Source organism: Pygoscelis adeliae, unplaced genomic scaffold (genome assembly GCF_000699105.1).
Source record: "Pygoscelis adeliae isolate BGI_AS28 unplaced genomic scaffold, ASM69910v1 Scaffold356, whole genome shotgun sequence".
In the NCBI taxonomy this organism is placed as follows: domain Eukaryota; kingdom Metazoa; phylum Chordata; class Aves; order Sphenisciformes; family Spheniscidae; genus Pygoscelis; species Pygoscelis adeliae.
Window position 1 is genome coordinate 1,077,369 of NW_008824949.1, and position 25,226 is coordinate 1,102,594.

General features: G+C 46.0%; 1 protein-coding gene across 1 annotated transcript in view; it reads left to right on the forward strand.

The window, feature by feature from the left end:
- The window catches only part of KIAA0247 (KIAA0247 ortholog), an 83,462-nt gene extending 60,520 nt beyond the window's left edge, over positions 1–22,942 (forward strand). The window contains exons 5-8 of the mRNA XM_009325586.1: positions 11,015–11,212; positions 14,243–14,381; positions 15,622–16,043; positions 18,068–22,942. Coding sequence (XP_009323861.1) covers positions 11,015–11,212; positions 14,243–14,381; positions 15,622–16,043; positions 18,068–18,093 — 785 coding nt within the window. The 3' untranslated portion in view covers positions 18,094–22,942. The remainder of the gene's footprint in view (positions 1–11,014; positions 11,213–14,242; positions 14,382–15,621; positions 16,044–18,067) is intronic.
- The last annotated feature ends 2,284 nt before the right edge of the window (positions 22,943–25,226 follow it).

A 25,226-nucleotide genomic window follows, 5' to 3' on the forward strand; every position in this document is an offset into this window, starting at 1 on the left:
CTCATTAAGGTTTCCGGAATGAATTTATCAATCCTGGCTTTGTTTAAAAGCACCAGGTTTGTGTCTTATGATTTGGTGTTATCCTGATGTCCAGAATGCCCGGTGCAGATGAGAGTCCTGCTGCAGCTGGCCCCGTGCAAACATAACACAGAGCCAAGTCTGAAAAACTTGGCGGTGTTAGTCTCGGAGCCTGTCAGGCTGAATCATTTGGGAATGTATATGAGGGGAGTGCATTACAGGTGGGCCTATTATGGGGAAAATAATACAGTTGTCATAGTGAGTAGCACTCTTCTAGGGAGGCAAATCTGCTGCTGGAGTGCAGTTGTGTTTTGGTTGCTGCTTTCCATCATAGAAATCTTCCTTTCATGGATGTGGTTCTTTTGTTAGCCCTGGATTTTGTGTCTTGGTTTTCCCTGCCTAGCATCCAGCAAAGTCTGTGCTCCTGTTCTGGAGGGGGAAAGGAACTTGAAAGGCATAAAACTTATTTTTCTGCTAAAATTTCAGTGAGAGAGGGAGTTGTCTAACTGAAGCGCAGCTTTCTAAGGGGCAAAGAGAGAAAAGTACATTTTATATCAAGACAGTCTGTAGCACTCTAGAAGCACCAGTGGCAGCTTCATATAGCCTAAACATTTTGACTCTTGTAGAATGTAAATGGAATTTGCGTTTTAGAGCAAGCTTTGATGCTAACGGTTTTCTTTTTAGGAGTGAGATAAGCCACTGGAAAAAAATCATATTTCTAATAGAAAGACAGACAAGACCCGTAATTAATGTTGCACTAGCAGGCTTCCTCCATGGTTGGCTAATCACAGCTGAGTGTTAATAAGCATAGAGTTTTTTTAAATACTGTTGTAACATGTTAATTAAGATAATTCTGCTCCATGTGTCTCTTGAGTTACCAGATGGCAACTGCATTGGTGGAAGGCTGCAATTAGAGGCTTTTCTTTACTCCTTTTTCTTCCCCTGCCCTAAAAAAAAAAAAGGCAGCTTTGGTGTGGATGGGATGGCTGTGTGAGGGGTGCCTGTTACTGTACACAGTGTAAGTGCTTGTGTCTAATTATATACATGCACAGCTATATGATTATATATACAAATCTCTTTGCTTTGGTTTCTTCTCATTTACCCACATTATGACATAAAGAAAAATAAGCCTCCTCTTCAGGGTATGTCCTTGCTAGGGAAACTGTAATTTTCCTGTAAAGGCTCCAGTCCTGCTCAGTTTGCTCTTCTGTCATTGACTTCAGAGTAAGGAGCATCTGGAGCCAGTAAAGACAGAGAGCTTATTTTTCAGTGGACTTTGGCCTCTGCTTAATACACAGAGCCCAAAAGAGGGTTATGTTTTACAGTGTGTTTTCAGGAAGGCTTAAAATATTTTAGGGGCAGGGTCAGTAAGAAGTGTGTGTGCTCACAATGGAGGCCTTTTATTGACTTCTGCCTCCTGTAAGTAAAATATAAAGAGGTCCTTTAGTCTCAGCTGTTGTGACTGGGCCCCGGCAGCAGCTGGCATCTCGGGTTTGTCCCTCTGGGAAATGACCCATCTGCTCATGTGCTAGAGAAAGCCAGAGTACTGAAAAGGAGAAGGTTCCAAATCTGTTCTCCTGGTTCCAGTCCCCATCTCCACCCCAGAAATTAGAGATGAGTGGAAAACCTGGGCATCAGGTAATCTGTCTTTTATGGTATGAATGCCATCTCTGGCTAGAAATGCATCAAGTTCTCAACTATTTCCAGCTGGCAGAGGATAGCTTTGGTCTGGGTCCCTTTTCAGATGTTGTATCTGCAGCTACTGTATTTGTATAGTTAAAACGCACAGGTTAGCACACTTGTGGGCAATAAGAAAAAAAAAATACCACTTGCACCTCTGTCTATCTGAAAGGGGAGCAGAGCATACTTGACCTCCACCGGGAAGGACCCACCTGTCCTCTAGGGAGGAGGCTTTCTAGTGACTGCAGGAGACATTTGTGTTGGAATTCAATTATGTGGGCTAAGAAATGTCCCCCGAAATGTCTCCAAGATGCTGGATGTCGGGAGAGGGTAGAATCTCAAATATGAGAATGACCCAGAGCAGGTCATTGCTGTGCTTCTCAGAGCTAGCCTGCCAAGAGAAACCCCAGTCTAAAGCATGTGGCTCTTCGTGTTCAGCACAGACCTGCTGTTACAAGCAGTGACATTTATCTGTGGAATACTTGATGAGCCATTTCCTAGCCTAATATTGGTATTAATCCAAACGCTCGGACTGGGGAGGATAATGCAGGAACAGAGGGGATGCATAGTGCAAAGCTGCAGTGCTGGAAGCTTTTGAGTGCATCCAGGCAAACATCACTGGTTGGAAACCTGAAAGTATTTAGCGCTCAGAAATGGAGCTGGCACTCTTGACTAGCTGGAGCGTGTGGGTGGAGGTGACTGCTTTTGTATGTACCACTTGTGCATCTACCACTAAAGCGCATCCCCTTGTCATTGCTTTCTCAACAGGAAGGAAGGTGTGGGTGGGGAAGAGGCAGCACTGTTGATCAAAGCCTTATCTAGGTGCTTTTTCTCTGCAGACCAGCTGCCTGGGAAGTGGTTTTTGCTTTGGTAAAAGATGGTGTTTAGTTGACGTAGCCAGTCTAAAAAGGGTACGAAGTGATACAGACTTGTTTCTTACTAAAACCAAACTGCTGCTGAGGGAGGGGCTTCCAAAGTGGCTTCTGTGGTTTATAGGCTGGTTTGTGTGCACAAGGGAAGAGGTGGAAATCAAGGATGTTGCCTGTCTGGATTTCACACTGAAAGCAAAGCTGGCTGGTCTTGTCCCCCCATCACCTCCCTCTCCGCAGAAGACTCCTGGAGCCAAACACCAGTCCTGTCTCAGGCAGAAGGAGATGTTATGTGTGACTGAAGGCCCTGGCTTAAGAGGAAAAAATCCTGACCCAAAGAGGAGCTTGTGGAATTTTTTTGTTCTCCAGTCATGGTGTCACTGTAGCCGTGCTAATCTTCCCCTGCTCACCCAGAGAGCAACGCAGCAGGAGGCTTGGGTTAGAGGGGCCAAGGTAGCTGTATGCTCTTTGAATCAAATAGGTGTGTGTATATATATTTAATTTTTTTTTTAGTCCTCAAGGCAGCAAACCACCTTTAGCCCAAACTCTTCAGGGCATAAAAGGTGAAGCTCTCGTGAGAAAAGCAGCTAACTTGGACAGTGAATTTCCTGTCTGCTAGTTGGGAAGGGTTTATAAAATAAGTGCTTGCTGTTGAAAATGGCATGTGTGCTAGTTGTATGCACACCTTTAGTTTTGGTGCTGCTTTTCTAGTTTTTTCTGTTAGGTATATAGTGGGGTTTGAGTTCATCATATGCTAGGTAGGGATCTGTCCTACCCTAGCAAATATGGGAGGGTTTGAGACAGCTTTTCCTCCTAGAGAAGTGGTTATTAAGCAAAAAAAATTTTACTTGCATGAAAACTTGGACTGTGTTCTGTTAGGTGTAAGCTGAGGCACTGTAGTCTGTCTGCAGGCACTGGGAGGCCTTTGTTGTTGCTCAAGAAGCTGCTAAGTGACCTTGGCAACTCCGGCTGGTTACCCTGCTGCTGTGGCTAAGGACAGTAGTGACGCTATTATCTGGTTGGGTTACATTCATGCTTCTTTGAGTACCGGTGACAGAGGTTGGGAGTATATCCAATAAATAGAAGAGATCCAAGAACTGGGCTAAGGGCGGGGTAAATTGTTTCCTTATTCGCTTACTAAACAACAAAGAGCTTAATGGAGAGGTTGGGTAGTGCCATGCTGGCAAGAATTGAAACTCTGCAAAGAGAAAACAATGTCTCTTCTCCTATTAGCAAATATGGCCAGGGCTCTTGCTAGCAAATTCATTCAGTTGCTTCCTAAGGTGAAACTAATGTTCAGTGTCACCCCTGAGTGGGATCCATGGGCAGCACTCTGCTAGAATTGCCAGACCCTCTAGAAGCCAAAGTGAGCATTATTGCTGCTCTCTGGCTTGCACTTCTAGCCCTCTGTCTAGCTGGCTGTGTCAGGCTGTCACATTTTTATTGTGAAAAAGCATTGTGTAAAAATGATGAAGCCCTGTGTATGAATTTACAAACAAATAGCAACTGGAAAAAAAACCCCAAACCTATTGCTGCAAGCTTGTTCAGGGCACTAACTGGAGAGAAACGGTGAACCTGGCCCTGTTGTTTTCAGCATGGTGTTAATTAAACCTGAACCTCAAGTCTGAGATGCTGAAAATGCACAATCTCTGTAGAAGGCTTCAGATGCAGCTGGTGTTTCAGACCACCCGTTTAGCTGTGGCAGGACCCAGGTTGAAGAGGGGAGTAGAGAGGAAGGATTACTCTCAAGGGTGCCCTAGAGAGTTTGGGGCTTTTTGAAGGTCCTAGCCAGAAGTTAGTAATAGCTTTTGCAGTTCCTTCTGTTGTACTGAAGTGATGCACACACACAAATTATCCAGGTTGAAAATCAGGGGCCTCCATAGCAGGGACGAGTAACTGGAAGATGGGGATATCTTGTGTTTATTTTGGATGTTTTTCTAGATGGGCTGTTTCTATGGCTAGTGGCAAGTCCTGGCTGAGAGAATAAAGGTGGCGGTGTTTTGGAGAACCAGAGACTTGGACAGAGAAGTGCTCCTTGCCGCTGTGGAATGCACTGGAGCGCAACTTGGAAGAGATTAAATAGGCAAAGGCAGTGACTGTGACCAGGAGGGAACCTTCCTGTGTGACAGGAGATATGAAAAGAAACAAAAAGATATACTTTAAGGCATGACAACCTTTTTTAAGCTGCTCCACAAAAATCCTACTGTAGGGGAGTCAAGGTAGCACAAGGAAGACAGGACGAGGTGTCAGAGGGAACAGCATGAAGGAAATAGCCTCTAGTACTGGGACAGTTTAACTGGGTGCTTATGTGTTCTGCTTCACAAAGGTGTTTGCTCACCAGGCAGGACATGCTGGCATGAGACAATCATGACAGGTTTAACCAGACTAGCCAGGGGAATGTTCACCTTGTGAGATCAGGAGGGTGGGTTTTGTTTGTAGGATGTTTTTCCTCTGTGAGTCTTCATAATAGCGGTTAAATGCAGTAAATCTTGTAGATGAGGAAAGAGAAGTACTGAGCCTAGGATCTTCTATTTCCAGTCTTTACATCCCACAACAGTTGCGATATGTCTGAAAGGCGTGTTAACATATCTGAACAGGGCACGTGTTCCAGGGATCTAGCAGAGCAGTCGTTGTCTATCCAAATTGCTTCCAAAATGCTTCGGCGCTGACATGTGAGGTTCCTCTGATGCTGCTCTGAGTACGGTCAAACATGCTAGAGCACTTGTGTAGACAGTGAGGAATTTACCTGAGGAAGCTCAGTCCAGCTTCCTCTTGGAGTTGCTGGGATTTGGGCCTGACTCATATAAACAGCAAATTTAGTTTGTCAAAACAGTTCCCGTCCTAGCTTTAGTGACCTTTGTGCCTTCCTGTGGAGAAGTAGAAGAAATGTTACTGGATGTTCAGTGCAAAACATCCCTTTGTTAAGCAATGTTGTATCCATCTGTCCACTCACATAAGGTGAGCAATGCAATGGTTTTTCTCCCTCAGTTACAAACCTACAGTTATGCACTGTAGCAGATGATGATTAGTAGTTGTCTTGTTCTGTTTCTTTTCTTACAAGAATGCACTCAGTTAAGGAGGATTTGGTTTTCATTTCTGTGTGGTCAGACTGGCAGCAAAAGAGCTGAGTGACTGAAATACAGCTCAGGTGCTTGGTGCAGAAAAAGGGCTGCAAGACCCCTGCTAGGATCTGGGAGTCTTACTAGTTGAAAAAAGAAACATGCAGTGCCAAGCAAATACGACTGTAGAGAGGTGCCTTTCGGTCACCTCTTGTAGGGTGTTGGTGCAAAGTCTGTGCAAAGAAGGTTGGTACTAGGGAGCTTTTATAATTCTGTGGCAATTATCCAGTCAGATTGAAGTATGTTTTAATCTTACATTGTATGTGTGAGTGGAGCGTATTGTACTTGATCCTTGCCACAACAGGCTCACCCTGCTTGGACTTTGGAAAACTTCTGCTTATCTGTGAATTTCACTCACAGAGATCAAGGCTCAACTGTGCTCCTGTGGTTTACGTTCTGAGTATGTAAAACCCTCACTTTTATATCAGCACACAAAATAGAACATACTGCCATCTGTGGTATTATCTGCGACCATGGCTTGGTTTTGTCGTTTTTACATTATGTTAGAAATGCTTTGTGGCTCTGCATCAGGTCGGCGTTCAGGACCATGGCTCAGCTTCAGCTCAGCCAGGACATGGAAGATCCATTTCATCCTTTGGTGATTAGGTTAATCAGTTTGGCCAACTGACGTCTGTTACCATCTCTAAAAGAAGCCATGTTCCAACCTCTCACAGCTGTCTGTGAATTTGGTAGAAGAGAAAGCAAGTGGAGCTTGCCACTACTAGCGGAGCCATGGGAAAGGGAGCCGGTGAAGGTACAATGCGATGACACTGCGGTTGCAACAAAAAAGAGGTTCCTTAGTGTTGTGCTGCTTTTTGTCAGGTTGGTAACAGCTATTCAAAGAACATAAGAGCAGTTAACCCTCCTTGAAGGAGGACAGTATTTTCTCATGTGACCTAGACACAGAAAAATATGGTGCTTACAGATGATTTGATGGAAACTGGATGGAGGTGCATACTGGCTTAGTATTTTTTTCATTTGTATATAAAAATTTGTCTATATATTAAATACCTAGTATTTTGGAATGGCATTTGCAGAAACTCCAGTGCGTAACTTTATTTCTGCCTGTCAATCTGGAAATGACAGTTTCTTTACCTCTGAACAGAGTTCAGTGATTTTCAAAATGTTTGGACATCTCGTCAGTTGTTATCTCCTTCCTGTTTTCCAGCAGTGTGTGCTGGCAGAGAACCAGCTCTCTTGGGAGATGTCATAAACTTCAGTACCTCTTAGGAACGGGGCCTTTGGGAGTAGAGCTCTGCCCCCTTCGCACACAGTGCTGCAATATTAAAAACCACTGTTTCTGTGCGTCCTCAAAGCCTGATGAATCAAGATGCTGGGAATAGGTTTGCAAGCCCAGGATGTCAGTAACCCCCCTAGGAAGTTGATAACTTCTGTAACTTGGCTCTCTTTCTCTTCCCTGCCTGGTGTGAACATTTGTTTTAAGATGTCTTGTAAGCTCTGGGATGCTTCCAAGAACATGTGTTTCAGGGAGGGAGTTGATGAAATTTCTGCATGTTTCTTTGTATTTCAAATATAACCCAGTGCCATTGTGAGTCTAGGCTGATGCTATTGGGAAAGGGGTCGATTGTAACAATATATGTACTTAGTGTCCCACAAATTTAAAGGAATTTTTGTAACCTTTTGGGAAGCTTCAGTGTATCCACTATGTGCCACACACCTTTGAAACTTGAAAGGAGTAAATCTGGGGGTCACGGTTTTGCTGTGTCCCTTGAAATCTGCCCAGATTTAATTGGGGCTGAAATACTGAAAAACCCTCCTCCACAGTTTAGTTCACGTGCCTCAGAAATCATCAGTGTGCCAAAGTAATATCCAAACAGCAACACTCTAGCCTGGGGCTGGGCCACACAGCAGCATGCAAACACTACTGAGGGTTAAATGCAAGCAGCCCACTTGGGAAGCATGAGCTGGAAGGAGAGCTGGGTCAGGCTGCTCCCAAACCCAGTACCGAACTGTCACAACACAGCCATGCTCTGGAGTGCTAACAGACAGTTCACACAGGCAGCTATTCCCATCCATCTGCACCTTCTGGCTACAAAGCGTAGCCAGGAGCGGGCTGCTCTGAATACGCATTCTGGCAGCAGTTGGCACCCCAGCTCTTTTCACCCCTGGTGTGTCAGCGGTTTATTCTGTCAAAAGTGGTAAATGGGCTGCTCTGCCTGGTTCTGTATTGCCATGGGTATACCAGTGCTCCAAACTCAGGGCATAAGCTTTGCTGCTGTTTGAGATAAAGGGTTGTGCAGAATCAGACTGCCGTTTCTTCTGTTAGCCCCAGTTTAGAGCCCACATGTGGAGGCAATTGAAGAAACCCATTATGGAGTGCGTGAAAGCTGAGGGTACTGAAAACTTATGAACAGGTCATTGTAGCAGAAAGCTGCATTGTCTGTCCCAAGCTTTCTGGGTGCCTGTGTTATGCTGGGCTGGGCCCTGGTTTGCAGAGGTACTGAGCTCTGTCAGAGATGCCAGGGAAAGGGAGCTGGTCCAGCAGGGACCAGAGGTGTTTGACTTCCTCGGGTTTTTAGGCACCACCAGTCCGTCATATTACCCACCCAACCCTTGCCTGGGCCACCTCCAGCAATCTTTAAAGCCATCAGCGCTGTCTAGTAGCCCTCTCCAAAGCTGCAGGCTCTGAGATGCTCTGTTCCCCTGAGGCTGCCTTGCAAAGGACAGTTCAGGTGGTCTTCCAGGAGAGCTGGGGTTGCCCAGAGATGCTCAGTCAGGTTGAGGGTGGAGGGTGTTGATGTTCTGGCTGCCTGATCCAGATCTTTTTTTACCCATTTCCCCAGCACATAAACAGTGTTCTTCCGTCACAGTGAAGACGACATTTTAAGATACGTGTGATGCTCGTGGATGCTGTGATGCCAAATGACCTAAGGAGGTGGGGGAAAAATAGGGGAGGTGACTAATTCTGCAGTCTCCTCCTGTGTGAAGAGGACAAGTCAGGGACAACTGACGGAACACGCTTATCAGCTGTTTCTCTCCTTTTGTGGGCCAAGTGGCCTGTGGAGGAAACCAATCTGCAGTTGCATAGCTGCGCATCTTCTCTTGAAGCCCTTGTGCGAGGAGGCCAGGTCAGGGTTCTGTAGGTAACTGATGCGGTGGTATTTCCAAGCCTTTGAGAGCGCTACTACAGTGTAAATGTGTGCTTGTTTCTTGTTGGCTGGCTGATTTTTGTACATAACTCAGAAACCTCATCAGTGTGGGTGGCACTTTAAAATAGAAGGGGAACCGAACGGTGAGCTGCTGCCTGGTCCAACAGGGCTCCTGGCGCAATGGCCACGTGTGGGTACGGCTCAGGAGAAGGGGGAACAGAGGGAACGAGCTCTGTTTGCTGCAGTCAGTTAGCAGAAAGGTGCTGTGCGTGGCTCCCAAGCAATTCCAGGTACCTCCTGTGGCATAAAAAGGGGTAGGGAAGTTGTTCTCTGTGCTCCTGGGTTTTGGCAGCTGCTGTGGCAACAGTAGCTTTTCCCCACAGCTCTCTACAATTGCCTAGAGAGGTATGTGTTAAACTGCTGAGAATATTTCTGGCGCTCAAATGGGTCCTTGCAATTTACTGGGCTGCAGATGAAGCAGGGCATTTGTCTGTGTGCCTGAATGTGAAATGTGCCGTGAATCTGTCGCTTCAGCAGATCCCAGCTGACCCTAAGTGTTGGACAAGCTTGAAACGAAAGCAAGTTTTAGCCTCATAAGGTGAAGGGTTAAAATGTTGGTTACGAAATGGGAAATTATTGCAGAAAGGAAAAATAAAGAAACACAGAAGAGGCAACAGTTAATACTCATGAGGCATGGGACAGTGGCTTCTCTGAAGCTTATTTAAGAATAAATCTCCTCAAGAACAAAGTCTTCTTGAAAAGCTGCTACTTACACTCCTGTTAACCTTTTCTCTCAAGAAGTAAATTGAATTGCAGTTATAAAGCTGGCAGAACTCGTACCAGAAGGTTTTTGGCTTCACTCAGCACTCAATCTCGGGGTTTACTGGCATTTACAAGGCACTACCTATGATGCATTCACACATGTGATTAGGTTCAAGGGTCAATTGCACTGCAGCAATGTAGCAAATTTTTCCACAGTGGAATGAATCTCAAGTTTTCTTTTGCTGCTTAAATCTTGCCCAAAATCCAGTTACTTGAACTTTGCCCAGCTGTTTCTTGCTGTTTCTTGCTGTTTGTCCCACAGTAAGTGGGGCACTTAGAGGCAGAATGTGGGAATGCGTGCTCCAGGGTTTAAGGGCAGGCCTGGATCACCATGCTGTGATGGAATAGGGTGGGTGGGTTGGCAGGTTTTCCATGCCCCAAAATATCTCAAGAGGGATCTTTGATGTCTTTTCTTTTGCGAAGTTTGGGAAGTTGATGTGGATTTAAAAGGAAAAAAAAAATCTAGATTTCTCCCTCTTTCAGGCAGGCAGATACGTGGCATCAGCGGGGGGTGTTGGGGCTGTTCTGCAGAGTCACTGTGACCTGCGAGAGGAGATGAAATTCTAAGCGATACAAATATCCTGTTTTCAGTGCAGTTTCCTCATTTGTGGTTTGTTGTTTTTATTTAAATGGCTATTGAAAATTCTACAAGAAAATTTCTGGCATGAGCTATGTCTATACCCACTAGTCGGGATAGGAGAGATGCAAGGAGAAATGTAAAGTGCCTTCACCACTCTAGACTTGACATAGGTAAACAGAGGGTTTTTTAGAAATGCCTGTAATATAACTAATTCCTTTTTAAAAATAGGCTAGAACATTTGGTCCTACTGCAGCAAAGCTCTGTTCCCCATACTGTTGGTGGTATATCTATGTAAAATAGCTAAAATCAGTGTGCCCTTACAGGCTTCCAGGGTGCCTTTTGGGGCAGCTCTGTACCTTGACATTGTACCCGTAGTACAGTGGGGTGTTTGCATTCTTCATTCGTTCCAGTAGGAGGTCTCATGCTTTTTCCATATCAGGCTAATAGGAAGGCCTGGTTGTTAGGTTCCCCACAGTCTCTAGTGAAACAGCTGTCGGGAAAAGATAGCACCAAGGATTTTCTGGGCCTCTCTCATGTGGAATCTGTTGTGTCACTGTTCAAAAATATCACCAGTTTGATGCCTGCCAACTAGATTGTACTACTGGGATAACAAGCAGTATTTAGCAATCACAGAAGACTTATCAGAGGTGAAACTGAGCAGTGTTTCTGCTGTTGTGTAGCAGTCTTTCTTCTTGGTTTTGGTAGTTACTTAATTTAGTGGGTGTTCGTAGGTGGAAGTCTGCCTATGTGCTGTATCTATTGTGCAACAGATGTCTTCCTCTGAGATCCTCCATGATGCTTTCTGTTTTTTTCCAGATTGTCCCCAGCCACCACAGCCTGAGAATGGAGGCTATAAGTGCCACCCTAGCCCCTGCAACAACCCTCTGACTTCAGGCAGTGTCATAGAGTATCTGTGCGTCGAAGGCTACATGCTGAAAGGAGATTATAAATACTTGACCTGCAAGAATGGAGAGTGGAACCCAGCCATGGAAGTCAGCTGCAGGCTCAGCCCGGGTGAGTGCTCTCTGACTGCAGTGGGACAGTCAGAATTGTCCTTCCATTGGCTTTTCAAATTATCCTTAAACACTGAGTCAGTGTGATGCTGAGGACGTTCATACAGCTGCCTCTCATTGCTCCAGCAATTTCATAAATGCGGCTCACAATCACAGCTCTTTATTAAAAATGTCTCTTCTGTAACTGCCCATCAGATGCAGGCTCAGAGTCCCTCACGCAAGGAGAAAACCCATGAAAAGGAGTATAAAGGAGGCAAATTGTTACTTCTGTGGAACCGCTTATTTTGACAGCTCTCATCCCAGAAATGGGGGAGATCCTAACTGAAGCATTTTCCATGCTGTCTGGTTTTGTTTCTGATGGGTTTGACAGTACATCTCCCTCAGTGGTGTACCCGTCTGTCCGCTTGTGCGCGTGTGTGTTTGTAGAGCCAATCTTTCTTGCAAACAGGTTAAGTAACTGTTGGCCTCCTGTGGCAAAGAGCTTGATGGTGCTGCTTTTCACCGTACTGGCAGGAAAGGACATTGCTGACAAATGATTTCTGCTTCTCTCCAAATGGAAATGGACAGCTTTTGTTTTGTGGGTCTCTCCCAGCTGAACAGGAATTCTTCCGTCAAAGCAGGACAGTAAAAAGGTTTGCAGGAAAATGTTCATCATACAGCTCTTAGTTTGCCTACGGCCCTTCTGGTTTTAAAAGCATGCATACTGGATAAAGGGAGAACTCCCTCCCCTCTTCAAGTTTGGCTTGTTGATAGAGTCTTACTGCTCAGTCATCCTGAGTCAGCAAGGTGTACATTCCAGAATTAGGTCTCGTAATCCAAAATGCAAAATTTGTTAGCTTAATCAGAAGGAAACAGAAAAGCACTTTCTTGAAGCTCTTTATAGAGCTCACTGCATACCTATGATCTCTGGAACATCTTGTCCTGTCCCAGAGACGCTGTCTTCTCAGTGTCTCTGTCACAGCCACTCCAATAGCCCCTTCCTATGATGTATAAGGAAGGGAACTGGGAGTTTATCTGGCAGCTACTAGATACTGAAGAGGCTTTTCAAGTTCAGCATAAGCTTCCTTTCCACAGCGGTCCCCCTTCCCCTTGCTGCACCCAGGCTGGAGAACAAAGCTCTGCTATTGCAGGTAGTGTTCCCTGGGTGGCATTCCTTCATGGTGGCACTTGGTCTACATCAGGGCTGAAGGGATTGTGTTGTGATGAGCAGAAATCCCTTGGATTTCTTTAGCATCCTGAAGGATCAGTGGCCTTATCAAATATGGGGCCTCAAAAGTCTGACCAGTGAAAAAGCCATTGCTTTCACAGCACAGGCTTTGAAACAATTGGTTAGGGTCAGAGACAGCTGAGGTTTAACTAGCAGGTCTCTTTCACGGGGCTAAAAGGAAGAGGAGGTTGAGGACTGTAGAGAGAAAGGCAGTAGGTCTTAAAATGATTGGTAATGGGTACGATGCCACCTGCTCCATACAGAGTAAATGAAATCCATAGCAGTTATCAGATGTTTTGTGTAGCTCTGAGCCGGTCAGCCCCATAGCCTTTTGGCAGTTTATTGTATGAGTTAGTGAGCATCTTGTTGCAATATGAGATGGTGAATGTGCTAGAGGTATCCTGGGTAGTGAGCAGTCTTACAGCATCATGTACTGATGCTGAAAATGGAGCACCCTTATTTGCCTACCCTCTTCCCTGTCAGCGTACTCAAAGTGCCCTGAGTAATGTTGAAAATGGAAATCCTCGCTCAACCCTATTTGCCATAGGGAAAAATGTACCAGACATTGTTGTTTTTTTTTTCCTGGGGAGAGGTCAAGCTACTTCTGAAGAATTTCGGGAAAACAAGTTCGAAACAACTAAACCAATAGGTTTGACCCCGAGAGAAGATGCAGAAAATGCAAACTGGCTTTCCAGCTTACATGCCTGTTTTGGGCATAGATTTCAGGCTGTAGGCTTAAAAACAGTGGTCCTAGCTTTTTTCTTCTGTTTGCATGCTCTTCTTCCTGTCATCCCTACCTGCATGTGTGTCCTGCATCCCCCTGCAGTCTGAGACCTGTGCTCTCAAAGAATGTGTTGAATGTAGGAAAAAGGAATTGAGGAATTGCATACATGGGAATGTCCTGAATGTGAAATGCATGACAGTATTTGCCGATGGGGTGGTGAGGTTTTTCAGATCTCTACCAAAGACATAAATTAGGGACAGAGGCAACACATATGCGGACAGTTACTGTTCTAGGGAGGTAAAAGGCCTAGTGTAGCATTCTAGGCATGATATGCAGTGCTCAGCAATACCAGCTCCAGGCCATTCTCTCTCCACTCCCAATTTATTCCTGTCTTGCAAGGGACCTTTAAAAGCCAAATTGGTTCCTGTACAGTCACACGGCACAGCTGAGGAAGGGTATGAAGGAGTAATGTGAACAGGGCACATGTATCTAACACTGAAAACTCAGCATCCTGAAACAACATCTGCCTTCCCTCTCTGTTCCCTGGTATATGTTTGTGTGAGAGAGAAACTGAATACTTGCTGTGTCTTAAATATACCCAGCCAGGTGACTTCCACCTCTTCCTTTGGAAGGCTGTTCCATTAGGCAAGAAAACCCATTATTTGGAACTTTTCCTATTGTTTGGCCTAAAATATCCTGCTTATTGTGTTAGACAATTACTGGCCTTGCTGGTGACATCAGGACGTTTTAGCTTTTGCTCGGCCAGATCTATACATAACATGACCCTTCCACCATCTATCAGTTCCCATGGCCTGCTTGCTCTGCTTTTCTGTTTGCCTTGTGTTTTTCCAAAGGACCCTTGTATGTGCATGTTTTATTTTAGATTCTGTTTACAGCTGATGGAGACATGTCAGCTTGAGCTCTGAACTGTCCTCTATAAGAGATAGCTGGTGTGCCTTGACTGTATGGGAAACTTGGTCTCCTCACCTGTGCACCCAAGTGTAACTCCTGAGAGCAGGCAATGTGGATGTTTTTCCTTCCCTGTGGCAGTGATTTAAGGGAGCGGATCATTTAACCTTGTGTTCCTCTTGGTTTTGTAGAAAAGGACTCTCCTCCAACAATTGGAGTACCCACGCTGTCCATAGTAGCCTCCACAGCAAGCTCTGTCGCCCTGATTCTGCTCTTAGTTGTGCTGTTTGTTTTGCTGCAGCCAAAGCTGAAGTCATTCCATCATAGCAGGTAAGTGTAGCTGGGGTTTGGAAGGGGCTCGGAGGCATCCTGTTTCTTTTTGCAGCAGAAACCCATTAAGGTACTTGGTTTAGGCCTTCATTTTGGAGCAACTTAACTCCTCGCTTCTCTGCTCCTGTTTTAATCATCTCAGTGGCACCTCCGCCCCATGGTCCAGCAGTAGCCTGAAATGGTGGTCTGTGATACCCAGCTGCAGTCCCCATTGTAACATGCCATCGTTTCCTTGCTCTTTTTCCTTGGCTTTGAATGTGAAAAGTTATGATCCCTACTAGCCTGACTATAGATCAACCTCCTGCCTCTTCTAGCCTTGGATAGCTACCGAAGTATGTGTCTGGGTGCGTGTATATATATATATATATATATGCATCTCCCCCAGTCTGTTTGTGACATCCTATGGACACGAATTCAGGCAGTACTGCTGATTAGATACACATGCAAATCTGCCATTGTTCCCTGCTGTGGGAGGAGAACCCTCCTGGCTGGGTTTGTGGATGAGAGGAGGGAGCCAGCCATAACACTGCTGCCAGCTGAGGTCAACAAAGTCACTGTGGCCCCTCTCTTCCAAACTAGCTACTAGTACTCCTTAAATAAGAGCAGGGGCATGGCTGTCCAGCAGTGGGGAGGATGAGAGGTGGGGCCCTGGAGTCTGCTCTTTTCTGAAGAAGTCCAAACCACTGGAAAAGAAAAACTCAGTCTCGGGACTCTGACTCGTGAGCCTAGGTGATTTACACTGTGCCCATTTAAGAGCTGTCTGCCCCACCCGCCAGAGGTTATCTTGCCAGCAGCAAAGGTGGCAGAACAGGTAGTGCTGGGTGTTGCAGAATATAGCAGTGTAACAAGCTGAAATCAGTGGTGGTCAGAGCTCTTTTTTGTCTGCTGGCTGTGGCAGCAGAGGGCTCTGCGTCGTGATCTCTGTCAGATTTAGCTATGGAGGCAGGTGAGGTGGGAAGCATTGTAACCTTTTCAGCTCTTGCTGCTAAATCCGTTGGGCACTGTGAATTACAGCCCGTGCTCATGTTTAGGCAATTCACAGAAGGGCTGCAAGGCTACGCTTGCTTGGCCTTGTTAAACTACCATTCATGTTTCTGTCTGTTCTCCCCTAAATAAGTCAATGCTGAGAATTAAGAGTTCTGCTGTGGAAGGTTACTGGAGTTCTCAGTAACATATATATAAAAATATAAATGCTCAACTTGATTTCTCCCCCCCCTGACACTTTGTTTCTTGTTTTGAGGCGAGACCAAGGTGTGTCTGGAGATCAGGTCTCTATCATGGTGGATGGTGTCCAAGTGGCCTTGCCATCCTATGAAGAAGCGGTGTATGGCAGCACGGGGAACTGCATTCCACCCTCGGACTCCCGGGTGCAGATCGTGCTCTCGGAGGGAGCTGGGCAGAACGGAGCCGGAGAAATGCAGCAGCAGGACCAAGGGGCTCGCAATAGCTTTGAAAGAGAAGATGAAGCCCCCGGACATTCTGGACTGTGTGAAGCCAGTGGCTCTCAGCGCTCTGAAACTGTTCTTGTGCATCAGGCTGCTACCTCTTCCTGGGTAGCTGGCATGGCTAGCAGTAGACCTGTACACAAAGAGGTCCAAGATTCAGAAAGCAGTGACATACAGAGCCTTTTATCACTCACTTCCTCCGAGGAATACACAGATGGTACGTGACTTGGGCAAGGAGCACTGAATGAGACCCTTGTAAGAGTAGGTTCTGCAGTTGACTACCTAGGATGAAAATGGCAAGGAATGCCTCTATGTCAGGCACCATAGGAGCTTTTGAGAAGAGATGTCCCAGTCTCCATGGCATGTTTCACAACTTAGATGTGCAAGCAGTATTTAATACCTTCTTCTGAAGTATGCGGTGCGCTCAGACTGGGAGCCTAGGGCAGTCTGGAAAGACTGTTGAGGTTCTGCTGCTCACTCTTCTTGTCTTAGCAAAGGATTTGCAGAGAAATGCCAGCCTCCGGCGTCACAGTGCAAATGCAGTAAAATAGCTGTGTTTGTGGAAAACAAGTTGGTGGGAGTGGGAGGATATGCTTGCACTACAAACCCTTTGTCATGTTTGGGCTTCTTCATTTTTAGACTGTTTTAGTAAGCAGCTTCCTGCATACAGTGCTGCAGCCTTGGCATGCGGGAAGACCTAAAAGGGATGTGCTTGAACTTACTGTACAGGGCAGAGGGGCAAGTCCGTTAAACAGTCAGTGCATCTTGGCGTTCTTCACTTCTGTTCTGCCCTGAAGGAGTGGCTTTACAGTGCCAGGGCTGATGTGAAGCTGCAGCTTAAGGTTGCTTCTGCAGAGACTGCTGTGTCTTAGGCAAGAAGTGTAACTGGCTTGTAGATAGCTCAGGGCAGAACTTCTCCTTTCCATGGTGTCAAGCCTACAGCCGTAGTAACACCACCCAGAACCCTTGCAATAAAAACAGTTAGAGGGGATTTCCGCTACAGGGTGGAAATGGCAACATGTCCTGAGGTGGGCATTAAACCTCAAGTGCATAAACAGCAGAAATCCAAAAGTGAAGCTTAACAAAAAATGTCCGCAGCGTAGAAATTAGAGGATGTTGCCTCTGCACTATGTCACTTTTATCACTGCCTGAAAACATGTATTGCCTCTAAGGCTTGTTGTACAGTAGCAGATTGCCCCTTGCAGCAGGAGACCATAAAGCTTGTGCTTATGGCTCAAAGATGAGGAAGCTGCAGCTACTGGAGGAGGTTGCATTTCTTCAAGTTAGATAAAGGCAAGTGTGATGCTTGTATTTCCAACCATCCCTGTCACAGTAAGAAATGTGTCTTGGACATTTTGAGGAACTGAAAGATTGATGAGGTCATGGGAAAGCAGGAAACTGTCATTCTTAAGGGAAGTTATTACCTTCACTTAAACAACATCGGTGAGGCTTTACTGGGAATACTGTATCTTCTTGTGGGACCCCCAGTTCAAGAGAGATGTGGGGAAGCTGGACAGGCTCTGTTGGAGGCCTGCCAAGATAGCCAGGGGTTTGTGGGAAGTGACTAAGGGAGCTGGGCTTCTTTAATCTGGTGAAGAAGCAGCTTGAGGGCCAAGCCAACAATTGACTACAATTACTTTACAGGGAGTTGAAAAGACTATGGAGCCAAACTCTTCTCAGCCAGATGATATAACATGGGGCAATGGCCACAAGCTGTAACTTGACAGATTTGGCATTAGGAAAATATTTTGCGCTATGAGGGTAGTGCAGGGCCAGATGGGTACCCAGAGAGGTGGTGGAGTCTCTGTCCTTGGAGATATTCCAGACTCAGCTGGACACAGCCCTGAGCAACCTTCTCTAGTTGGCCCTACTTGGCATGGAAGGTTGGACTCAATGACCTCTGGAGGTCATTTCTGAGCTATATTATTCATGTTTCTGTATGTTGAATTTCTGTATGTTGAATTTCTTTGTTTCTTTCTTTTTTGATGTGGAAAATGAAAAAAAAACTATTAGCAAAAGTTGAGGAGATTTTCAAGGCTGGAGCCGGCAATGGTCCCGCTTGTGGGGGCAGGTTGGAGCAGAGTCCTCCAGAGGTCCCTTCTGCTGTGTTGTGATGACAGGAAGACCACTGCATTATCGCGTTACGGAAGTGGGAGCCTGTCTTGCTTTCAACAGTAGTTTTTCTGGTGTGTGTTGAACTGCAAAAGTTTGACTACTTTTTCTTCTCTCCCCACCATTCAGATATTCCCTTACTGAAGGAAGCATGAGGCCTGCTGTGTTTGTCTAGCCTTCTCCCTCTTGGATTTCTTCCTCCTCCCCTCCCTCTGCCTTCGGGACAGAAGCACTCTGTGCAGCCTTCCCCGTCCTCGCGAGCTGTGCCCTGGATACCTCCAAGCAGAGACGCCCTCAGCTGAAGATCCAAAGGATGTCGCCAGGTTGCCTCCTGGGTGCACCAGTGGAGTTGGTGCAGCGCTGGCTTCCCCATTACATCAGCATCAGGGGCTCAAGGAACAGAATGGATTTGAGCTCTCCTCTCCTCTTCCCCAGCCAGATGTTTGACAGCAGTCTCTGAAGAGCTGCTCTTTTCTCGTGCCTTTCTCCTCCTCACACCGGCTTGTTGCAGTTTATCAGCCTCTCTAGCCCTTCCGCTGCCCAGAGAGCAGGGGCTAAAACCGCTTGCTCACCGGGTGCAGACACAGTTTATATATATGGATATATGTTATATAGGCTCTTCTTCCGGCATCCTCTTTGTGATAGGTAGGGCAGGGCAAAACACCTCACTGGGACTGAAGCGGGGCTTGGGAGGGATCCCAGTTAAGGGGCAGCTTGTGATGTCTAGAAGCGCCTCAAATGAGATGGGCTGTGTGACAACTTAGCTGTGCAATAACAGTTCGTTGAGAATTGCTAGAGCGCTGAAGGCTGAGAAGTCCAACGTGTAGGAATGCCCTCTGTTCCCTTCTCAGAAACCATCTCTGCAGCAGTCCATTCCTGAAAATCACTTTTGTCTCCTCCTTCCTTCTCTACCCGTGCAGCCCACTTGATTATGCTGTGTTTCTAGAAGCTGGGACTGGGACTGTACTGCCAATAAAACAACCCCTTCAGCTTTGGTCTGGTGCCAGGGAGCTGCTGGTGTTAGGTTGTAGAAGAGCCTTGGAAAATGGCCAGTGGTTAGCAGGGTCCAGAAAGCTTGGAGGATGTGACTTTCAGTTAACCAACCCTGTGTTAACTATGAATTAGCCCCATTCACTGAGGCATCAGGACTGGAACCAAATTTGTGGCCCTGCTCTTTTGAGTAAGCTGTGTGTCTCAAAGCTTTTTCAGTTAAGGTGGTTCTGCACTAAAACTTAGGTTCCTTTGGTCACATCTTCAGGCAGAGGTAACGCTTTCGAGATGTAATTTGGAAGTGGTTCAGGTGTTTGAAAATGTCAAGAGAAGAAATGCCTGTAGGTAGTGAATGCCTAGTGCCATTGGTGCAATCCCAAATTACCTTTCCAGCCACACTAGGTACCGTGGTACTTGAATCCTGGGTAGCTACCATCTCAGAGGCTAGCGTGTCTTCCTAGCTTCATACAGCAAGAGTCTGCTGTTATATCCTAATGGGCTTCAGTGGGCCCACAGAGAAGGGCTTCTTCCTTGTGGCTAGGGATAAGCAGCATATATAAAGTCTCTCCTAAATACAACGCCTGTTGCTGTGAGGGAAGGTTGGCTACATTGACAGCAGTGCCAGAGGACGCCATAGCTTATTCCTGAACCTAAGTTTTGAAGATTGTTTCAAGTTCTGGTAGCAGGGAAAAGAAAATCTGAAAATACGTATACCTCTGCCCCCAACAGTTATCTACAACAGGTCAGAATATCCTGGTTGCTGTTAACAGAACTCTCTCTTTGCAGGAAGCCACATTTGTCTGGGATAGGTGATCCAATCACAAAAGCATTCTGGTGGTTGTAAGGTTCTTCACCAGGGAGGTCTGGACACCGTTCCGTGGGATTGGTTTCAGCAAGAAGAGTTGGCTTCTTAGATGCATGTACCTTGTCATAACTGTCTTGAAGTAACTGGGGAAGTGTTTGCCCTGTAAGAAGCTGCTAAATTTTTATTTGAGTTGAAGGAGCAAAATGTCATGGCCTTACACATCATGTGGTAATGTACAGGTGAATAGGGATGCTGTCTTTGCTGCTTTGCTTTTGGTTTATGATCCTCACTATCCTCATCCTTGTTGCTCCAGGAACATACTGTCACAGCATTTGGTAAAAGTGACGCAACACCTTTATATATAAAATCACTGTGGCTTAGCTCCAGCTCCTGGAAATGGGGATTGGCCATAGTGTCCAGCCGTGTACCCGCTGCTCCTGTTCCTGATCAGTTGTTAAATCCCAGAACACCTGGGACAGCGTGTGCCTGTGGGTGGAAGAATCCTATTTTCCCTATCCTTGTTTTAGAGGGATGTTATTAATTTAAAAATGCAGTATTTTAAACTTTCTTCCCTTTTGCTCATGTTACCTTGCATTAACACAAGGATTTGATAAATCCCATTTGGGTGGTTTGGGTATTTTTTGTTCGGTTTGGATGGTGAAAATCCCATGTCATTTTACAGCGGGCTGCGGTGTCTCAGCTTCAAGCACTGTAGTGGGAAATGTTGTTTACGCACCTGCTACTGGAATTTTAGAAAATAAGCATGGGAACGTTTGTATTTGGTTTTTAACTCCTACCTTGGAAATGGTCTAAGCCTGAGCAAATTGTCCCATTCACTGGTTTATCAGGGCAGACAGAGGGATTGAGCGAGTGTGGTGGTAAGGGAGTGCAGAGGGAAGAATACCTGACTTCTTTCCTGCTACCTAGCCATCTCGGAGCAGGAGTTGCTCTTTATGCATTTAAGGTCCTGTCTACTCGAACAGACCCTCAGCAGTCAAGGTGTAGAAGTCAGGTACGTGCTGTCTTTCTGCAAGGGACAGTCCTTTAACTCAGTGTTAGCACCGGGTTGGTGGGAGAATCCCACAACGAAGCTGGAAGCTGATCCCGAGGCCTGACCTTGCCCTGGACGAGTGCCTGCTCCGCCAGCAGAAAGCACGTACCGTGTGGCCCTGCCTCCTCTCTCTGCTATTGTAAAGCAAGCAGCTGCCAGTCTGGGAGAGAAAATTCAATTTGGGTGGGGAAGAGAAGGAAGCAAGCTGCACAGAAGAGGGAGTGCTTTAATTCTGTTTCATTTATAGAAATTGTGGGAAATGGCTTTACTAAGGAGGGGGGGAAATGCGGAGGTGGAGGGAAGTATGCAAGCATACATCTTGTGATCAGGCATAAACAGGCAGCTTCTGTTGGCTTGCTGAGAGGGTAAACCAGCAGCTCCCAGGCCAGCCTCTGCTGTGCTGGCTGGTAACACCAGCTGATGCTTCCAGTGCTTGCAGAAGAGCCTGTCCCCGGCAGCAAGCACTCGTGGGAACAGGCCCCGAGGACCCGTGCAAGCCAGAACATGGAAAACAGTTTGGGGGCATCACATTCCTCTTGCCCACGTCCTCAGCTTTATAATTTCTTTTCATATAAAATGAGGTAGAATGGCTGGGGAGGAACCTGAGAGATGTCTGCTTGACAATTTTTTTTCAAGGGGGAGGGGGAGCAAGGCCTCACTACTGATCATCAAGTGATTATTACTCATTCATGTTTTAATACTGTGGAGGCTGAAGGATTGGGAAGTCTTTTGGGCAGAGATTTAGGAAAAACTAAATTGCACAGTCCTGTACTTACGGGAGCAAGGGCTGAGGCTTAAAGATCCCTCAGTCGTGAGCTCCGCTCTATCTCAGGAGCGTTCATTACCTCTGAGTGAAGAGTGTGTCCTCTTTGGCTGTTGCCATAGGTAGATGCAGCCTGGATCTCGCCGCGGTGGATGGGGAGCACAGGGACTCAGCCTTGCAAGATGTAACACAGCAAATGATTTTTTTCTTTTGTTTTGTTTGGGGTTTTTTCAGCCTCCTTACCCTTTTTTCCCCACCTATGTCTGGCAAAAGAATTCAAAGGGAGGCTTTTTTCCTTATTTAACGCTCCTGACATAATCATCTCATGTTCTGTCATACATGCTGGATCCTGTGATATTCAAGAACATTAAAATTGTTTAATTACTTTGGAACAATAAAAATAGCACTGTTATTTTTGGAGTCTGATAGGTTAAAAAATTAAAAGGGCATTTCAGAAATTCAAAGTACTATGTGCCATAGAAAAAACCTCCTTGCTCCCTTTCAGTGTCATAGTTTTTTAAAAAAATAAATAAAATGCAATCTCCTGCAGTGTTTACAGCCCAAGCATTGCAGACCTTGGACCAGTCTGAGAGAACCAGAAAGTGAAGCTGACAGTACCCATGGGGAAGCGGGGCAGTCTCCTGTCAGGACCTGCGTCATGAAGCTCAGCTCAAACGATTTGTGTCAGAGCCTCCTGCCACCTTGAAGGAGGTCAGCGGCATTGGTGAGAGAGATGGTTTTGTGTGTTTGGGTTTTAAATAGCTTGCATCTCCCCATCATTAACTGTAGAAGAGGTAAAAAATTAAGTCAGGAGGAGAGACGTGCTGCAGCGTGTGAGCCTGTGGTCGTTGAGTTAAAACTTCATGAGACTGGGAGGGAGAAGAGCTTAATGCATTTTTATCCTTAACCACCAGGGAACTTGCTGCGTAGAAGCAGCTTACTCAGCAGGCATGCTGCTTGTTGTTCACCCCTTGGATGTCTCCCCTGAGGTTTCTCCCTGGCCTTTCAGCTCTGGTGTGGTGATTCTTTCAATGCATCTGAAGCCTTTATTTGGCCTTTGAGCACACAGAGAAGTCAGGTGTGTTAGGAAGAAATCTGTTCCACTTGTTTTGGGAGGAAACATCCTGAGATGCTCCCAGAGGTGGATGACTTGGGTCAATACTGAGGAGTGGGGCTAAGAGAGCAACAGGCTCAGCCATTGGAAACAGTCTGGGATGGTTAAGTCATTTGCAGCATGGAAAAGGGAACACAAGGTGGGGGGTAAGGAAGAGCTGTGACTGAGAACAGAGGTATGCTGCAGGCTAATGGGCCGGTGCATTCATGACTGGGTTGTAAGGAAGCTTGTGCTTTGTTTAGATGGTTTAGCAGACACCAGCAGGCTTGCTGTATAAAAAAGTATTAACGTACAGCTGGTTGGACACACTGAGATTTCCTTGTTGACCTCTTTGGAACATACTTGCAAAACCTGGTTTTACTGTTCCGATAGCAGTTGTTTAAAAAAAAAAAAACATAAAATCTGCCTTATTACTCTATCTAGATAACTAATTAAATCAATTTCAGTTTCTGGTTTCTGTATATAAATGCAATAAATCCTATCCATTTTGCACATCCTGCCTCACCCCACCCTCACCCTTCAGTCCTTACCAGGGAACTGCAGATTGAACTTGCTCTTTGTGAACACCTTTGTTTGCAGAAGAACTTCATTAGAAAACATTTATTCTCTATGATACGCTTCGAAAGCGCAGAGAGGTTTCCTAGAGCAGGCTTAATTTTAAGGCATATTTTTATACAGGAAATAAGCCCCCTTTCAATCCTTTGTCCCCTCCTCCTGCCCTTCCGCACCAGGACAGAGCACGCCGCTTCCCACACTTCTCTTCAGGGTCCTGGGTTCAGCACTGCTTCCAAACTCAGCCCTCTGCAAATGATGTACGGATATTTGTACCCACCAGAACGGGTTCTACTGATGCTCTGCATATGCGTTCCATAAGCTGTGCTTTTGCTTCTGTCCTGGGGTAAGCAAGGACAGAGGCAACTGAGTTGTGCTGGAAAACGTTTTAGTTCCGATTCTCAAATTTGTTTCCTTCCAAAAGAAAGCGAAGTTGTCTGTGAAGCAGATGTCCTATGATGCGGTGGGTAGACTGCTGGTAGTTGCTGAGGCAAATGCAAGGGGAGCTTGAATGCCTTTATAAATTAATCTTTTCTTTCCTGTATGTGTTTTCTTTTTATCTGAATTGCGCCACTATGGAATTATTTGCAGAATGGTACTCCATATATATGTGGGATTTAAAAACAAAACCATAATTGACGCTGTGCAGGATGTCACTCAATTGGTTTTATTTTGCTTTATATATATTTTCTGGTATCCTGTACATTGCAGTGGGTGTGAAGATAGTATTTTAATATTTGTACAAAGTTTAATTTAATTGTTCTATGTATATAACTGCATTTCTAAATTAAAAAAAAAGTTCTTTTGAAGTGAATCTATAATCTCGTGTATTTTTTTAACTGCTTGGGCCTTACGGGCTGGAGATCTAGCAGATCATTAGCGAATACGTTGCAGTGGTGCAGTGCCTTCCATGTGAAGTCCCCTGGTCTAATGTGCAGACTTGCTGCATGAGGCTAGGCAAGGTATTTTTTTGCCTTTACTTTCAATAGCACTGTATGCAGGCACAGACCCCTGCATGTGCTCTGTCCCTTCCTCTGCTCCCCTGGATAAAACATCATCTGTGCAGTCTCCTGGACTCCATAATCTATGGAGTTACTTGGGGACAAGCAGCAATGACATCAGTCAGCGATGGAGAGGAAGGATGTGAGCTGGGAGGAGGACGCTGCAGTTACTTGGCTCTGCCACAGCAGCGGTAGGAAACACGCGCCCACGGGGTCTGTGTGCAAGGGGAAAAGGCAATAGCTATAAAGCAAGGGGGGCTGACTGCGTCAGGAGACGTGGGCTGGATGAAAGCCACGGGGGGCCCTCAAAAGGGAATAAGGTTGGGTCTGGATTTGATGTAAGGAGAGAAGATGCATTTTAGGGAGTGTTTGAAGCAACTGCTGCGTGGTTGTCTTACAATCCCCTACTTGCCAGGCTTGGAACCTGCATCGATGACTACGGCACCAATAGCTGCTAGCTGCTGCGGTGTCTCCATCCATTGGTGGGGCCCTTGGGAACAGTACGCTGGGGAGGCTGGCCAAGTTGGTAACAATGGGAACGGGGAGGGGGAGAAAGGTTTGGAGAGATGATGTATGGCATGAGAGGACTTCAGAGAGGAAGAAGGGGTGAATATAATAAATGGCTAATTAATCTTGGAGATCAGATAGAGAACAGTGTATATATAGGAAGTTACTTTTAGAGGGAAGATAGCTCTGACTGGCAAAATACTAATCCAAAGCAGGTAGCAGGACAGCATAGGAGACATGGGAGAGATCTTTCAAATACGTGGGTGTAGACAGCACAGGTCTGAGTGCAGAGGTGAGGCTGGGTGCAGGCTCTGCTCTTCCCTCTTCCGGGTAGTCGTGCTGCACCGGGAGGATGGCAGAGGCAGAAACGGCAGAGGAATGGACACCTGTTCTTCTGTTAGTGCTATATACAGTCCTTTTTTGTTACTATTGTTTGCTTTGCTTCGAAGACCTAAGATAACACTGCGCTTTGAGGCAACTGTACTAATGAGAATTAATTTCTTTT